At 48.0% G+C, this 17,818-nt stretch overlaps 1 protein-coding gene across 1 annotated transcript in view; it reads left to right on the top strand.

Annotated features, from left to right (window-relative positions):
- LOC149864087 (sulfhydryl oxidase 1-like) overlaps window positions 1-17,315 on the top strand; it is a 42,003-nt gene extending 24,688 nt beyond the window's left edge. The window contains exons 7-12 of the mRNA XM_090048828.1: window positions 501-635; window positions 5,799-5,928; window positions 10,210-10,332; window positions 10,501-10,648; window positions 11,309-11,485; window positions 12,984-17,315. Coding sequence (XP_089904954.1) covers window positions 501-635; window positions 5,799-5,928; window positions 10,210-10,332; window positions 10,501-10,648; window positions 11,309-11,485; window positions 12,984-13,834 — 1,564 coding nt within the window. The 3' untranslated portion in view covers window positions 13,835-17,315. The remainder of the gene's footprint in view (window positions 1-500; window positions 636-5,798; window positions 5,929-10,209; window positions 10,333-10,500; window positions 10,649-11,308; window positions 11,486-12,983) is intronic.
- The last annotated feature ends 503 nt before the right edge of the window (window positions 17,316-17,818 follow it).

Here is a 17,818-nt window from a genome sequence, read left to right on the forward strand (position 1 = left end):
GGAATTATGGGCAGGACATGGAAGTGGGAGGAAGTGTAGGAGGCAATAGGGTGCTGGTGGATGGCTATTGCCAGAGGCAGCAATACCAAACCAGATAGACTAGAAATCTGCTGAGAGAAGGCAGCTTTGTTACCCTGTTTTCCCGGCATACCTTTATTTTCCTTCCTCTTTCAAAGCCCTATCAACTGGAGAGGTGAGTTAACAAACCTCAGATTCAAGTGAGGCCAGTTCCAGCACAGGATGTGGAGGGAGCATGTGACTGGCAAGTCACCTTCTCTTCGCCACAAGGAGAATGTAGCGTGCTGGGTCCTATGGATGCATGTGGCAAGGATGGGCACTGAGGGCCATAGCATGTGTTAGCCTGTGTGAAGGCTTCTCACACTGAAAGAAGTCTACCCTTGTCCCTCAGTGTGCAGCACCTCAAATAGTTAAAAGGGGACTTGCTGCCTGTTGAAACAGAAAAGGGGTATCTTACACTTTTACTTCTGCATCTTTAACAGGCAGATGGAGGCTCGATCTTTCTACACCTACTTCCTGAGGAGGGTGCCTGGGGTCACACGAGGCTCTTATAAGCTGACACTGCTGCCAAGCACAGAAAACACAACAACCCCTGCCCCTGTAAGACATGCAGACAGGTAAGAGACTCTCCTTCCCACTCTTGTCTGTTCAGACACTTCCCTCCACACACACACAGGGGATGTGTTGTGCTTCTAGCTTTGTGGCAGAAAGCAGAAGCTTGCTGTTTAGTGTGGCGCTGTGAAATATTCATGTGTCCCAGAGACCAGCAACCCAGGGAGCCAAGGACAGCTGAGGGATGGGCAGTTGTATCTCTAGTGAGTTATGGAATAGAGAAAGATCCCACACAATTTACTGATTCATTTGATGTGCCTGGCTGGGGGAGTATTTGGTTGATTGCATAATTTCACAATGATTGCACACTTAATTGAGACGACGGAATTTTAAAATAAAATTGTTTGCTACACGTATAACACTGTTTAGCTTTAAGAAATCCTTCCCAAACAATGCTGTAAGAATTAGTATTTCAAAAACAACTACAGTTACAAGTAAAGGTTATTTCTCATGGTATACTTACAATCCCAGAATTCCAAGAAACCAGATCCCCAGATATACTTTCATTCTTTAGTTATGGTTTTAGGGTTGGTCTCAGCAGTGATAGGAACAAGTCCCCTTCCTTCGGTCCCACTCGGGCGCTCTGCAGCTTCAGGGTGAATGGGAGTTCTTGTTCACGGAGAGGGTGGTTCAGGTGATCAGTCTGATCCGGCCTACACTTGCGATTCTTCCTTGGGTGTTCTGCAAGTGAGGTTACCTCCAAACTGGGACTGTAGGTTATAGTTTTTATTGGATGAGTTGCTATCTTGGGCCCCTCCTACCCAAACCTGTCACTACTTCTAAATTTGGGCTCGGATCTTACTTAACAGATTTCTGCTGGGCTTTCTGTTTGTCTTCTGCAATGGAATTTGTCTGCTGACTATTCAGTTTCTTTGGGAGATTTTCCACACCACTGCGGTGACCTCTCTTCTCAACCCCCTTTCAAAAGCCCCTAGGTTTTGATCTCTCAGAATGTTTGCTTTAGGGTCGTTTTTAAGTTAACTTTATTAAAAGCCTCTAAAGTTAAAATTCAAGAGACTTTCAGCACGTAGGCAAAAACAAACAATGAGTCTAGATAAGAAGATGAACCTTGCCTTTTTTCTAAACTGGCTAATGGGTATTTATTACAAGCATTCAAACTATTACATTCAATATGACAAGTTGAAGAGGGGTGGCTTCACCGTGGTGAAATGATGATATGCCCTGAGAATAAGGCTGGGGCAAGAAGTGGTGTAGGGCTGATTGGTCTCATTGTCTGAAGGAACCTTTTGCAGTTGAGGTGGATTGGGGTGAGTAGTAGAGCTGTACAAAGCTTTGGGTGCTGATTCAATTTGGAGGAGATTCGGCCTGAGTCAGTGGCCAAATCTCCAAATGCAAATCAAATCAGGGCACCAGTAAAAAGGTCTGAATCGATTTGAAGCTCTCTGAAAGATTTGGGGAGCTCTCATGATTCAGGCATTCCCCACCCACTGCAACAGGGAACTGGAGCCAGACTTGGAGCTGGTAAGTAGGGGCAGGGAAGGAGAGGCTGGAGAAGGGGGAGGGGATCATGGGGACCCCTGCCAGGCCCCATCCCCTGCCCACTCTCCCAGCCCCCCCCATGGCTGCCCTGCCCTGCCTGCCCCAACTCCCGGGTGCTTTTTTTTTTTAAAAAAAAAAAAAGGCCCACTCACTGGGTGCTGACAGGCAGGGGGCAATCCCTGCTCCCCCATGCTGCATGGGGGGCTCACAAGCCCCCCACCTCCCAGCTGCCCCACCTGCCCCAGCTCCGGCCCTTTAAGAAAAAGAAAAAAAGGAAAAAAAACCCAGAACTCACCAGCTCCTGTAGCAGCCTTGGGGCTTTGTGGGGCTCATGCAGAGCCCCCCATGTGACACGGGGCAGCAGGGATCAGTCCCTGCTGGGCAGGAACTGGCAAGTTCAGGGTTTTTGGGGGTTTTTTGTAAAGGGCCGGAGCTGCAGCGAGTGGGGCACCCGTGCTGGGGGCTGGGACAGCTGGGGGAGGTGGTCAGGGAGCTCATGCAGAGCCCCCCATTCAGTGGGGGGCAGCGGGGATCACTCCCCCCACCTGGCAGCACCCGGTGAGCGGGGCCTTTTTTTTTTTTTCCCCCAAGTGCCCGGACCTGGGGCAGGCAGGGCATCCATTGCCAGGCTGGGAGAGTGGGCAGGGAATGGGCCTGGCTGATTCGGCCGAATCAATTCAGGATAGCGATTCAAATCACTGAATCAAATCATCATCCCCTGAATCAGCCAAATCCGAATCCAAAGCGAATACTAGCCACTTCGCACAGGCCTACTCAGTAGCTCTTGGAGGCTTGGTCAACAATTGCTTCAGCAGTGCATGCCCCTTTCCATCTGTACCTGACGCAAAAGGCTCTACCACTCCTGCTGGTTCCGTTCCTTGCCCATGCTCCGCAGGGGGCTGCACCTTAAGACTATTCACGTGTTGAAATCTGTGTTCAAGTCAAACATGTAGGGAGCAATTGTACTCCAAGAGCCTGCACTGACTACTTTGTACAAAAATGTTGACTGGCTGTGTCAGCCTCAAGCCCTGGCTGTATTGGACCTGGTTCTCTTCCCTGTTCCACCTGCAGTTGTGAAGGGGTGGTGTTAACATTCCCCAAGTTTGAGAGGGAGGGTGCTGGAATTAGGGCATTCTTTATTAAAGGTGTTTCTAGCTCTGGACCTTGCTCTCAGAACGTGCACCTGTGTTCAACAGGGCTGAGATCAGTTGACCTTCAGGGCAGTCCACAGTTATCTAGTTTACACTGCTGAGTGGAACCAGAGGAAAAAAAATGCATCTTCCAGCAGGGCTATTAGGAAAGGACCACAGGGGTCACTTTTTATGACATGTAAGGGTAATAGATAGCAGTGAAGAATATGGTTTTGAGAGTGTTGTCATTAAACAGGTGTCAGTATGAGTTGGGGATTTGAATTTTTAACTACTTTTGGTAATTCAGAGGGGCTGGGAGCTGCTGGATGTGATGTCCCACACACATGGGAGGCCAGAGACCGAGCATATGATCAGAACATGGTTGGGCAGAGGTGACGTGCCTTTGTGTAAATAATAGAGTAGAGAATGTGCTAGTTTCATTGCTGAAGTGTATGTGCAAGTGCCTTTTTAAAAGGCTTAGAGTATGTGATTTAGAGTAGTGTGAGTCACCTCTGGCTGGAAGAGGTGTGGTCATTCCCAGTGCTGCTTCTCCCCACAGCCCTTCCCTTACCACCCTGGGCTCCCAGCCTTGCCAGCAGCTGAAGATGAAGTTGCCTCCCAGCCCTTCTGCTCGGAGGGGAGCATCTCTCCTCCTTAGGTATTATTGTAGAAAGGTCACTGAGGGGATCCTGTATCTGATTCTGCCCACTTCATTACTTGCATGCTTTTTTCCATGGATCTGAAAGGTATCCTCTGCTGATGGCTTTGCTGTGAGGAGCAGCCCCATTGGCAGGACTGGGGAGCTGTCTGAGGCTTAGTTTACACAACAAAGTTTTCCTGGCAGAGCTATGTCAACTAGTGGTGTGAAATATAGCATCCTGTAGCCAGCATGGCAACAGCAGCAGCCCCCTTCCTCTGCCCTGTCTGGATACAGCTGTACCAACAGAAGAAGGGCTTTGTCAGCTTAGCTTGCTGAGTTCAAGAGGCTGTGTAGCTAAACTGGCAGAAAAAAACAACCCTTTTCTAGTGCCATGTGCCTTTGTCCACTAGAGGGCTCTCCTAGCATAATTATGCCAATCTGAGAAGCCTTTAGGAACAAAACTATTATGACTCTTCTCCCCATGCAAAAAGAGATCAGAACCGTTGGGTCCTGGCACCAGAGGCTAATCATCATACCTGTAAATCAGTGGTTCTCAGCCTTGTTAAGCACAAGGCACCATCAAAAAATGTCAGTTCTTAATTTTCACTTTTTTTTAATTCAGAAAAATAATAGAGCAATTCTTCTGTTGCAAAGAACTCAAAAAGACCATGACAGGTCAGAATGCTTTTAAAACGATGAATTCCCATTTGAAACCTCTGGGTTTATCTTCTGAATCATATTTGTACACGCAACAGATGCTAACACTGCATGGCATCCTACAGCACTCCCCTGAAAGGATGCCATGGCACCCTGGATGAGAATCACTGTCAGGGAAAGATGAGTGATGATGTCCTCTGGAAGCTGAAAGGAGTTTGTAGGATCTGGCATCCAGCTAGGTAATTAGAATGCAATTCAAAGGGTGTGCTTTTATTTTTTTAAAAATTAGAAATGTAATGTGGTTTATGTAGGGGATAGAATTTGTGTTATGTACAAGGAAAGGAAGGTGATAATGTATGAGGCCCTTGGGCACCACCAAGTTTTAAGAACAACAGTGGTGTATAATTAAGGGCCTAGAAGGCTCCTCTTTTAGGATGGAAAAGCAAGATATCCTTGGAAGAGAGGGTGAAAGGAATATAGAGATTAGGTTGATGGCCAGTTCTGTCTTGGCACGGTTAGTATGGTGCCCCTGAATGAAGCATGGACATCTGCAGCCTAGGTTCTGAATCATTTCTGGGAGACTACCACCCCAGAATTAGATGATATAAATGGAAATGTAACAGGTAAAAGAAACTAAAAGAGAAGGGTTCTTTGCTATTAATAGCAACTCGTGGAATAACACCGCCATGCCTCTGGAGACTCCCAGGCGGCTTAGCCATGGCTTTGAGTGCTGTTCAATGTTTATTCCTAATATTACTGTGCAAATGTCGCTTTAGTAAAATAGTGTTATGATGTGGGATGGTACTTCTAGTGCACACTTGGCGTAATCTGTATAATAGTGCTTAGCTTTTCATTGTAATAGAAGAATTTTCAGCTGAATTATTGGCAAGTCTGTAGCATTCACAGATGTTTAAGGCTGGAACGGACCTCATGAGATCATTGGGCCCAGTACCCCTGCTCTGGGCAGCAAAGACTGCTAGGGTCAAATAACCCCAGCAATGTGCATGTCCAACCAAGGTAGTACAGGCTCCAGCCCTGAGGGTGATGATAGACTGCAAATTGTAACTGGACTCTTCCTTCTTCTCATGAGACAAAGGATTAGGACTCAAGTTTGTAAAGTGGCTTTTTCTTGCAGGGAGATGTCTTGGGGAAATGGCCGAGGCTTTTTGCCAGGGCAGAGTGAAACAGTGCTCTTCCTATAGGCAGGCTTGCTAAATTAACATGTTGCTTTTTCTTTCCAGCTCCAAGCTCTACATGGCTGACCTGGAATCTGCATTACACTATTCCCTGCGGGGAGAGACAGAGAGGTTCTCTGTCCTAGAGGGAGAGCGGCTGGCAGCCCTGAAACAGTATGTGACAGTGCTGGCCAAGGTGAGCGCTAAGCTAGTCTTCAGATGGCTGGATGGTCCAGTTACCTCTTCATCCCAGTAGTAAAAGCCTTGTGTTCCTGATGTAAGAAATGGGACATTTGACAATTGTCTTACTGTTATCATGGCAATTGCTAGACTGCCCCATCATATCAGATTAGAGGAGAGGTAGTCTAGCAAGTGAACATACACTTGTCCCCTCACAGGCTGGTTGAGTAGGGTTCCAGATAAATCAGTGTTTCCTGGTTTGGTTGGCCAAGGAGGAGGGCTCAGCCTGTTTCTAAATATTACATTCTGACCTGATTTAGCAACCTTTCCTTCCTCTGTGCTTTAAATATATCTGTACCCTAGCCAGACTATAACAAACGCATTTGAATTATGGTCACGTGTGAACCTGCTTTAGCAACTGTGGATGGGTCCTTAGTCTAAATATTTCAGGAACTAGGAATGGATCATCCACTGAGCTGAGAATGAAACCTCCCTCCTCCCAAACCTGGACTAATCAGTCATACCAACCCGTCTTATAAACCACACCTTTGAAACCTCACATTGCCATACTTGAGAATTCACTACAACCACCTCCTTCGAACTACCACAAAGTGAAGTCCCTGTGGCAATGATGCGTCTCCCACCTCTACCACAATGCAGTATGTTTCCTCCAGTTTCCTGCTCCTGTCTCTGCTTCTGCATATGAACTGGCTATATCAGAGAGTTACCAAGCAGTGCTTTCTGTGCTCAGCAGCCTTTGAAGTGTTGGGAACACCTCTTCTTAACTATGGTATATGGAAGACCTGGCAGCTGTCTACAGTCTCCTACATAATCCCCAACCATAGCCAGTCACTTTGAAACATTTTGACTCTCCCCGGCCCTGACTTCCATGATTTTTTGTTTCACAAGACACTAAGTCCTTTCAAATCCTCTTTCACTGGATCAAGGTTCCCTCCCTTTACCTTTTCCCCCACTCCGCCCCCTTTACTGCCCATAAGGAGCTATTTAACTGTGATATAAAGTGACTGCTGATCAATCTTTTAGAAACATCCTGGTATCCATAGAAGTGCCTTTGGGGTGGCCTATTATCCTGTTTTCTTTAGAGGCTTGTGTCTGGGCCTGAAAAGCTTGGAAGAAGCTCTGAGAAGAGCTTCAAAAATGCTTTAAGGTTCTAGAAAACATGACTTTGTAGTGAGAGATTTAAGAAACCTGATCTATATAATATAGTCAAGAGCAGGTTAAGAGGTGACCTGGCAGTGGTTTAAAAGATCAGCAAGAAATTCCTGATAGTAAAGGGTTCTTAAATCTAGCACAGACTATATGCTTGTGAATCCCAGTGTCAGAAGCAGATGCTGGGCACACTCAGCCTAGAAATATGGTGCAGGTGTTTAACATTTGATTGGGGGTTAGTCCACAGAGCTGAAGGGGTTTGTATCCACACCAAGGCTAAGCATCTGGAAGCTGCACCCATGCCACAGTCAGGAGGTGATGGTGTGGAGAGGGAGAAGTGGTGACAGTGTAGGATGCAGCTTTCAGCTGCCTATCTCCAGCTCAGCTACTCACTGGCTGGAAGTTATATCCCCATTGTAACCAGGGATGGGGGGTGGGGGGAAGTGGCAGCACCATGACTACAGCTCCCCAGCTGCCTGGCCTGCAAACAAAGACCTTTGCCACTAATGTGCTGCTGAAGCCCCCTGGCCTGCATTGGACTGAAGCCAGGATTTTCCAGCCTACAGCTTCTAAAGTTTGCCGACCGCTGCATTACAGTGTGGCACCATTGGAATAACTTAGCTAGAGTAAGGTAGAATCTCTGAGGTTTGCAGACATGTCATCAAGACAAGATAGCTCTTTAGAAGGGATGCTGTAGCTCACATTGAAGTTCTGGACCTGTTGCAGAAATTACTGGGTGAGACTTTCTGCCTGGTTTCACAGGAGGTCTAAGTAAGTTATTATAACTGTCACTTGCAGCCTTAAAATCTTTTGAGCCTAAATATAAGTCATGAGTGCAGTGAGTCTTAGGTTCTCAGCTTCGACCTTAGTTCCTTTTGCACATTACCAGACTGGACCATTACTAACAGATGAAGCTGGCAGGCTCTGCGTGTAAAAGCACTAGGGCTGACTAGCTAGGGGTGCTGCAGGTCAGGAAAAGATGCATTTGAAGAGCTGTGAGGAGGGCGTGACTATGAAAGGAGCAGTCTGTATTGAGAAATGCCTGTGATGGTGTCTAACAGCAGTAGCAATGTCAGCTACTGTTTTCAGAGACAGGCAACAGAGGATTCGAGACTGAAATAGCACAAAGAGTCCAGCTCACCCATCTCCTGTCTCCCAGCAAAGTTCATAGATTGTGAGCTGCTGCTGAGGGCAAGAATGGTGGCTTTGCAGCCTCCCTCCTGTGCTACTCTCTCAGTATCAACATTGATACCAACCTGTTCTTAGTTTGGAAATAGCTGGTGCTGAGCATTGAATAGTGGTGTTTCAGACACTGGCCACTAGACGGAGCAGTGCCACCAGGATTGCAATGTTCTAGCCACCTTTGAACCCAAAAGCTTGCTTAAAAATTGTTTTCCAACTATTTAAGTTGGTTTAATAAAATATATCAGATTCACCCAAAGAACCTTGTCTGTCTAGCCACCTAGAGCAACTTAATCTGCTTTAGTCCAAAGAATTTGCCTTCTCTTCTGTGTTCATCAGCTATAACTATTGCTGTTCCAGGAGACATTTAAACCAAGGATGTCCTGGTGTGGGGGGAAGTATTAATTTTGTAGTATTAAAGTATTAATAACATCTCCAGCATCTTGGGGTATAAACAGATGTTGCCAAATGAAGCGGCTCAACTGTGCCAGAATGTGTCCTAACTCTTCGTTGGGTGAAACGGACATTGCCTATTGTCCCTCAGGGTCAGGCCTCTGCCACTCCTGGGAGTGGCTGGGGCCCAATACTGTGGGAGAACACTTAGGGCATGGCACATCTCTACAAATGAGGGAACCTCAGGTTGCCTGGCTGGCAGAGGTACGCCTGGGGAACCTGCTGCTGTGCCTCTGCAGTTAGGGAAACTCCAGAGGATACTGCAGAGATGTGGCACCAGATAATCCAATGGGAATTTCCAGAGCATGCAGGATTGGGCTCCTGAAACCCTGGAATGCCTGCCTGGGGTGGCTGGAGAGCAGCTTCAGGCTTGCTGCACTCTCCTGCCTTAAAGCAGACACACATCTGCTGCAAAATAGCGGTACAAATGACTGCCGCCTACGTTCTGGCCACAAATTCTAGGCACTTGTGTTACGACAAGGGTCATGGACATCTGTATGCTTGGCCTTTGTACTGCCGTGAAAATGTTTATGGTGGCACAAAGGTGATGTTTGTTTCCACCCTTACAGTACCTTTAGAGAGGACGGGAGGATGGTTGCAGTTTTCCAACAGAAATGTCAGGGTTGGAAATTAATGGCCATCCCCCTGGGTGGATTAAGTCCATTTGCCTGTGTTTCCCTTGTATAGCATAACAGGGTGTCCACGTAGAACAGATGAGTGATATCCCAACACTCTTTTCCTCTCTTCTTTCATTCATTCTTCTCCTATTTGCTCGCCTGCTGTTTTTGTCCTTCAGCCCTGCCTGTCTCCGTGTGTCTGCCTCTCTGTGATATGGGTCTCTCTTCCTGATTGTGTGCATGTCGCTCGCTTCTCCTGTCCCTGGAGTGCTTGTGGTTTTAAAGTGCTGATACTAATCGGATTTGAGTTGACTTATTGTCAAAGTAGCTTTCTGTGTTCCTCAGAGACTATTTGGAGCTACGATTGAGATTTGGATCTTGGCTCTTGGCCTGCAGGACTGACTTGTTTGCGTGGGCAGCATTTTGAATACAAATGAAAAGCCCTCCCAACATTAGCTGCTTGAATCATGACCGAAGGGTCCCTTCATAACCAGCTGGGGAGACCTGGGCCTCAGGTAGCTGTGAGCTCTCCCACAGCCAGCGTTCTGTTACCGTTCCCATCCTGGGATTGCGTGGGACTGGCATAGCTGCGAGTTTCTCCCAAGCAGTGTCTCACTCTGCTCTCCACTTTTGTCTGAAGGAGGTTTGCAGAGAGCACTAGGGCACAGCAGGATATTGCTAGGAAACTGAGTTAGTTGCTGCAGGAAGATATCTGTTATGTTACTCCCCGAAGATCTGACTCCTTCAGACTTTCCTGGAAGCAAAGTCAAGGGTCTCCACTATATCTGTGCTCACCTCAGTCGTAACCAGGGTGGAGGCTGTTGTCCTTCATCATACTTCCTTCTTTGTTTTCTTGTTTTTGTTTTTGCCTGCAGTACTTTCCTGGACGTCCCTATGTCAAGAACTTCCTGGTCTCTCTGGACACCTGGCTGAAGAACCAGAAAGAATCAAATATTTCCTGCAGTGCCTTAGAGGAAGCCTTGAAGAATAAAAAAAAAGTAAGGCACTTGGAGAATGTTTCCAATCAGCCCTGCTGGGGGATGAGGGGATGGCATGTGTGTCTGTGGTCTCACTGGAGTTCAGCCTTCTTCTGTTGCCTCCCTTTATCTCCTGGTTTATCCCTGGGGTTGTTCCAGCAAAATCATCTGTCTGTTTTTCCCCATCAGGCTCCAAAACCGGCAATACTGACGCATACTATGACATGGGTAGGATGCCAGGGCAGTAAGTCTCACTTCCGAGGATATCCCTGTTCTCTCTGGATCTTATTCCACCTACTGACAGTGCAGGCATCAAAGTACAAAGCGTGGGCTGCAGGTAAAGACATACCCTGCCTGTGTACCCAGTTTAAATATAACAGCTGTTGTGCCAATACAGAAAGGGGTGGGGAAACTATCCTGTCATAAGCAGGCCCAAATTCTCCTCAAGTCAAAAGGGCTTAGAATGCCCTTAGCTTTTGGGGGCAGATGAGGCATATTCCAGCAGAGGCAGAGTTGTCAGAATTGAACATTTTCTCTAGGAGGCCTAGTTAGGTCTGGAATTAGATGGCAATCTGGAATGGCTACATTGAGATGGCTGTGTTGGTCAAGAGGAGGGAATTTTGTAGCTGCAGGAATTACTGTAAAACTTGTTCCATCTTTGGCTTCTGGCCCAGACAGGGGTCCCAAGTGCCAAGAAAAGCTTGCTTGTTTGGTTGGCCCCTGGCTTTGCCCCACATAGACCTTTTAGATGGGTTAGTGTACCCAAGGCTGCCTGCGCTGGAGGGGTTTAGTCTCCTGAATGCACGTAACTTCAGAGAGCTGGCAGGCTGCCAGGAGGAAATTAAAGGGGTTGTAGATCGTGCTCTGTAGGATCCAAGGTAGCTTGGTGGCTGTTTGGATAGTAAGGTATATGCAGTGGCACCGCATCCCTCTGAGACATTGGGTATCCCCAGCCCTGCATGCTGCACTGACAGGGCTATCTTGTCTCCTCCACCAGAGCCGTTAGAGGTCCTTGGCGCTATGAGAGGCTACATCCGTTACTTCTTTGGCTGCCGGACCTGCTCGGAGCACTTTGAAGCCATGGCAGCAGAGTCCATGAACCAAGTGAAGAGCCTGGATGAAGCCATCCTGTGGCTTTGGTCGAGACACAACCGGGCCAACGCACGGCTGGCAGGTAACGGTCCTGCCACTGGTATTGGCAACAGCTTGGGAGAGGCATGGGGAGCACAGGGGATTTTTCCCGATCCCTGATAAGAAGGGTCCAGACCGCCCAGTCCTGTCTGAAGGAGGGATGGGGATCAGGGTCACATGAACAGCCAAGCTGCAAGGCTTGGGTTTAAAGTGAACCTTTCACAGATGCCCGTTAATACTTGAAGAAGTGGCTGTCAGTACAGCTGTTTGGTGACACAGATCCTCCCTTCCACCATAGTGCAGGGAGATCTTTCCTCTTCTAGTTACCACTTGGCAGGCTGCAAATCACTTGGGAAGCAATGCTGGGGATAAGGGGAAAGCCTGAATCCAAGCAGTGTGCCTTCATGCCCCTCCCCAGCAAGCTGAAATTTTGTTAATCAAGGCCTGCAGTGAGTGAGTAGCCCTTAGTGAGCATCTAAAGGTTAACTCTGCAATCTAGAAAGAGGTTGGCAAGGAGAGGGTGGAGATCACAGGCCCCTGAGGTTAAGGGAACAAGCAGCTGGCTGCTCTGAGACCGGGACCGCCCCAGAGATGGAGTTAAATCTTATCTGGCTTCCCACAGGACAATTTAAAAGATGACACGTGCCCTGGGCGGACCCTGGACCTGAGACATCTCTCCAAATGCTTCATTTAACTTCCCCTTCTCCTCCTGCCCAGACGCACAGACGCTCCCCCTCCCCCTCCTCCCACGTGCCTCTTGAGTCCGGTGTAGGGAGGAGTAGGGGACAAAAGCTACTGACAGCTGAAGGGGGAGAAGACTAGTGTCCTGGCCCTGGGGATAAATGAACAAATGACTTTCTTCTTGTCAATGTGGCCTTCCCTCCCCCACCACGGCCCTGTCACGGTGGGTGGCCAAAGTCCCAGAATTCATTTATTTCCCCTCTGCACACAGTTCACCCAGTGACCCAAGCAGTGTGACCACATGACTAAATGAAAGAGGGACTGTCTGGTAGGGTGGTGGGGAAAGGGAAGAGCTTGCTGAATTTTTATGAAGCCACTGTGAGATCTTCCCCTGGTTTCTCTTTAAAGTAGTGAAGAGTGCCTGTACTAGTCGATGAGGGCAAGGAGGGGTCTCTGGACAGAAAGTCTCCAGTGAAATCAGCTCCAGAACTGAAGCTCAGTTCTTGGCATTGTTGGAGGCTACAGTCCTGAAAGGCATATTAAGAGGAGCTGCTGCTGCAAATGACTGGAGAGGGGAAAAGGGGATAAGTTTCCAGTCAGGGTCAGTTGGTCCCCAATGGAGCACGTCCTGCACTGCGTGGTGTGAATGGGGCCTGGCTGTAGCAAAGCAGAGAGATGAACTAGGGCTGCAGGGCTCTGATGCAGTGGGGGTTGAGTAGGCCAGCAGAGGGGCCACCTCTCTGAGATTGCCTATCTCCTGCCAGGAGTGTAAATGCTCTGCCTACTGTGCTAAGCCACGCTGCTGCAGCAGAATCTTCTGGGAGTGTGCCTGACACCTTTATTTGCTTTGATTTGTTCAGGTGACCTAACGGAGGACCCCAAATTCCCCAAGATGCAGTGGCCCCCCCCAGACATGTGCCCCTCCTGCCACAACGAGGTCAGTGGACAACACGTGTGGAATGAGCCAACTGTGCTGCGCTTCCTCAAGATCCATTACTCACCAGCCAATATCTACTTTGATTACACAGAGCCTGAGAGAATCCTATTGGCAAGGCAGAGCCGGGAGGTGGAGGTGGGAGATGGAGAGAAGGTTATAGGTGATGGAAGAACAGACATGCAGAGGAAAGAGAGAGGAGAGAACAGGAGGGAAGAACATATAGAAGAAGAGGAAGAAGCAGAAGAAAGGAGAGCAGAGGAGCCAGACGGAGTGATGATGGAGAGGGAAGTGGGTATTCTGGAGAGACGGGAGCTGCATAGGCCGAGCATCATCAGGATGAACCCCAGGGTGAAGGAGCTGGAGGAGGACATTGTGGACCTGGACTCCTTCAGTGAGCAGCATTTCAAGAGCAAAGCCCTGAAGGAAGCAGCCTTGGCAGCCAGCAGAAAACGGCGGCTGAGCAAGAGGGACACCATACCGCTGCTGATGGCAGATGATGATGGCCACCAAGCCTTTGACTATGTGGCTGCATGGGAGCGCCTGAGGCGACGAGGGCTGGACTCCAAGCAGCTCGGTGCCCTGGAGGAGGAGGGAAGTGACAGTCTAAGGAAGAGCCAGTGGTTCCGTGTGCTGGGACTGGGGTTTTCCCGCCTGGATGTCAGCCTGTGCATCATCCTGTACTGCCTCTCCTCCGTGTGCCTGCTGGGCATGTACACCTTCTTCCGCATGCGGTTGAGGTCCCGCAAGGGCCGCCCTGGTTTTCCTGTGGCATGAGGCCTGAATTTGGGGAGCAGCTGAGGCCACTGGGGAAGGGGCTTGGGGTAGGCACTTCAGGTCACGTACTGATAGTTCCTTCTGGGTATTTTTATCTGAAGAAACAGGGAGGCACCTGACTCTTCAGCAGTGTTGCTATAGCAGTGGGTGCAGCTGGCAGATTTCTGGAATGTTTCTGGCAGCTCGATGGTCTTTGGCCTTGGCGCTGCAAAAATATGGTGGTGCCCAGTTGGGCAGTCATGGCTTATTTTTCTTCAGGGATCCAAAAGCCTTAACCATCACCATGAGCTCCTCTGAGTTATTCACTGAAACCATTATAGGGATGGTGTTTGGGGCAAGGGGTACAAAGCTGTAGAGAATTGTGAGAAACAGGAGAGTTCTAGCTGTCTTCTTGCTCAGAGAAGCTCAGGCTTCTCTCCTTTCTGAGCTCGGGCTATGAGTGGTGTTGTCCCTTTGGACCAAATGACACTAGGAAATCTCAGTTTGAAAGTTACTTCAGGTAACCCTATCACAAATCACATAAGAGCCATTGCTGAGAGGGTGGTCCAACCTGCTCTTGCTGATCTGGTTTGAAGACCCTCTTTAGCAAACACCAGGTCTGCAGACTACAGTTCTACCCTGCCTTTGGATGAACTGGCTTTAAAAAAAAGGGTAAAACAGGCCCTTTTAGGGTAAATCACCATAATTTGAAGCTAGTGCATAGAAAATAAGACACCATTTGAGTTAACAATTAACATAACTGCTTCTTCCCACTGTCCCTGAAGGGCTGTGGGAGGGCTGGATAGTGAGGCATCTCTTGTGCTTTTCTGGTTTTTGTATCCTGTGCTGAACGAAGAGTTTGATCAGACTCCTTTTCATATTCCAGACATCCAGACAGACAGTACACCTTACAGAAACAGGAGAACTGGTGCTTGAGAGATGCATAATGCTGCGATGTGCTGCTATGACCATATTTCTAGGGCTAAGGCAGATCTCCCAAATCCTGACTTGGAAACTTTTCTCCACCCCCAACCCAAGATTTTTGTTGTGAGCCATGGTGGCCCTTATCCTGACTCACCTAAACCTTGTCTTGAAATCCCAACTATACTACAGTCTTGGGTTTCTTGTACGCCAAGTCTGCATTCTTTTGCAGGGATGGGGGTGTGCGCTGGGCTTATATTTGATTTCTGCTTCTGCAGTTCAGAGCTTCCATCCTCAGATCGTATGTCTAAAGTCACTGCACTTTCAGCTAGGTCATGCACAATTCTGCTAGAGCTTTTAATTCTATGCCTCGTAAGCCTGTACGGTAGTTAAGAGTGTTTAGTTTTTCTTGTCCCTCCCTTCTGTGCCTGGGGCTACAGTAATATTGATGGAATTCTGTTATCTGGGTCATGCTGCAATTCCTCTGCTGTGGGCATGTTGCCCCATTTCTTAGTGTTCCTGTCACGCTGGGAAGAAAATAGACTAGCTTTTCCTATAAGTGTCCCAGGTGGGGGCAGTCTTGGACAAAACTCTCCCCATACAGTCAAAAGCTACAGACCATCTTTAACTGGAAGTCCTGGGCTGAGTTGCCTAAGATCAGAGCACTGCCCCCCCCTACCTCAGGGATGGGCAAAATGTGGCCCATGCGCCAGATACGACCTGCCAGGCCATGCTATCCGGCCCACAGGGCCCCTAGAAATTTAGAAAATTAATATTTATCTGCCCCTGGCTGCCTGTCATGTGGCCCTCAATGGCTTGCCAAAACTCAGTAAGCAGCCCTCGGCCCGAAATAATTGCCTGTCCCTGCCCTACCTACTTTAGAAGGAGACCACGACCATGTTACATTAGCACATCCTTTCACCCACTGGGGACTCCTCTTATTAGTTTCAGAATCCAAAAAACCAAAATTGGGCACCCGCAGTTTTCTAGATTTGCACTCAGGATCTTGGTCAAACCCAGACCCACCTATATGAAGAGCACTTTAACCTCTTGGCATTAAATTTCTGACTTAGCATCCCCACACCTGTTTTGCTTGCTGGTGTTTGTAATTTAATTCAGTCCTTCTATTTAATACAAACATTGTGTTGCAACTGATGTTGAACTGAAGAAGGGGAGTTGGACTGGAGGAATCCAATGAAAATCATAGAACTAATGAGAGTCATATCTAAATCATCCCCATGCATTCATCCAGCTCTTCCAGGCTACACATTCCCCTTCTTGCATTTACACGTCTGTGTAGATTGTGAGCTCTGCAGGACAAGCACCTTGCCTTGTACCCCCAAAATAATGACTAGCATGTCTCCCTCTAGATAACTGCATGTTGTGAAAAGTAGAGCTGCTGCCAACTTCTTGGGGACCCCATCCACCTGGTTCTTCCTTTGTAGGTTATCTTCAAAGGTGCTTATGTAACTAGTCTAAAATTAAGACCAAGATTTCCAAAAAGAATGGGAGATTTTGTTTGCTCAATTTGAGACCCCTTTAAAGGGGCTTGATTTTTTTTCATAGGTCTTGTGCCTTTAAAGAGGGATCAAGTTCGGCATCTGAAATAATCACTACTTTTGAAATTGGTAAGAAGGACCTCCTGTATTCACTCCAGGGGTTTGCTGGGGTTGGGCAGAGGGGAAGGAACTGTGCTGCCCTATCACTGATGAGGGAGAGCTTAAAATAGCCCAGCTGCCTCTGCTGCTGTGAGGTCTGACCCACTTCAGGTAGCAGTAAAAGTACCAGTGGCAAACCCATGCGTGTTTTGCCCCAGGTGATAGGTAACTACAGCTCTCTCTCCTGCAGACAGCATGGAGCTGTTGTCATCTCTTGCCATTTTTCTTTTTTTTTAACATCCAAAACACTTGCAACAAGAATAGAAGAGAATGAGGTTCGAATGCCCTGAAATTGGGTGACAACCTGCTGGAACCCGAGAACACTTGTGCTCTCGGCCACTCCATCTCATCGGTGCCCTTGGGAGCCATCTGGCCTCTGTTTCTCTCCTTTCCCTTGCATGGGCTCTGCCTGTCCTTAAGTAGACCCTTCTGAGGTTTGCCCTGAGCCAACAGAGATGCTTCTGACACTGAGATGTGATGCAAGGAAGTTGGAACAGGCACTCTTCTGAGCAGTGTTTATAAAAATCAAGCCTAGGATAGCTGATTTCTTTGCTCCTTTGAAAAATGCACTCAACCTTGTTGCCAGTCTTGAAAAGCTGACAGAGTGCTGCCTGCCTCTCCCTGAACCATACCTTTGGCTTGGTTGGTAGCCCTTGGGATAGGAGATCTGCTCAAAAAGTTCTGCTCTGTAGTGGGTGAAGGAGAATCTTTTTATTTTTTTTGTTGTTGTAGCAAGAGGTTGGTTTGGTTAAACTTTCTTCTCTTTAAAGGGGTGATTTGGTTTGTAATCCATCATCTTTCCTGTTCTCTGGAAGAGATGAAGTCTCCAAGTGCCTGGCTTCTCATGCTGTCATTGTGTCTATGCTTGTGTTAGTAGAATAAATTATTTTTGTTAATAAACGTTTTGCTGTGTTGGATCACAGGGTATGTATAAAGTCTGCTGCATTCATGTGTCTCAGTGTGGGTGACACAGGGCAAGATGCTCTCAGCCATTGTACATCAGTCCTGTTCATTCAGTTCCACTGACACCTGGACCCGGACCCACTTCTGCCATCTGTCCAGCCCTCCTGTCCTGTCCTCTTCACTGTTGTCTCTTCCCCTTGTACCTCTAGTGCCTCTTGCTTCTGGTTTTTTTCAAGCAACTGCCCTCCCCCTGCCACTCTCTTTGCAAACCTAGCTCCAGTTCCTCCCCTTCTGGACATAACTGGGCTGTGCTGCATGGTGCTCCACTCACAGTGGCCTGCGGGAATCTGCTCAAAGGATCCTAACACCCCTCCATTGTGTACACATGTCTGCATCTTTGCCTGGTGGAGAAGCCTGTCCATTAAACCCTTACTTCTTTTCTGCTATAACCCTCAAAGCTAAACAACCCCTTGCTCTAACCCAGACACTGTATTGTTTCAGTTTTCATCCAAATTAACAAATA

This window comes from Crocodylus siamensis, chromosome 5, assembly GCF_052110815.1.
Source record: "Crocodylus siamensis isolate JL-2025a chromosome 5, ASM5211081v1, whole genome shotgun sequence".
Lineage (NCBI taxonomy): Eukaryota > Metazoa > Chordata > Crocodylia > Crocodylidae > Crocodylus > Crocodylus siamensis.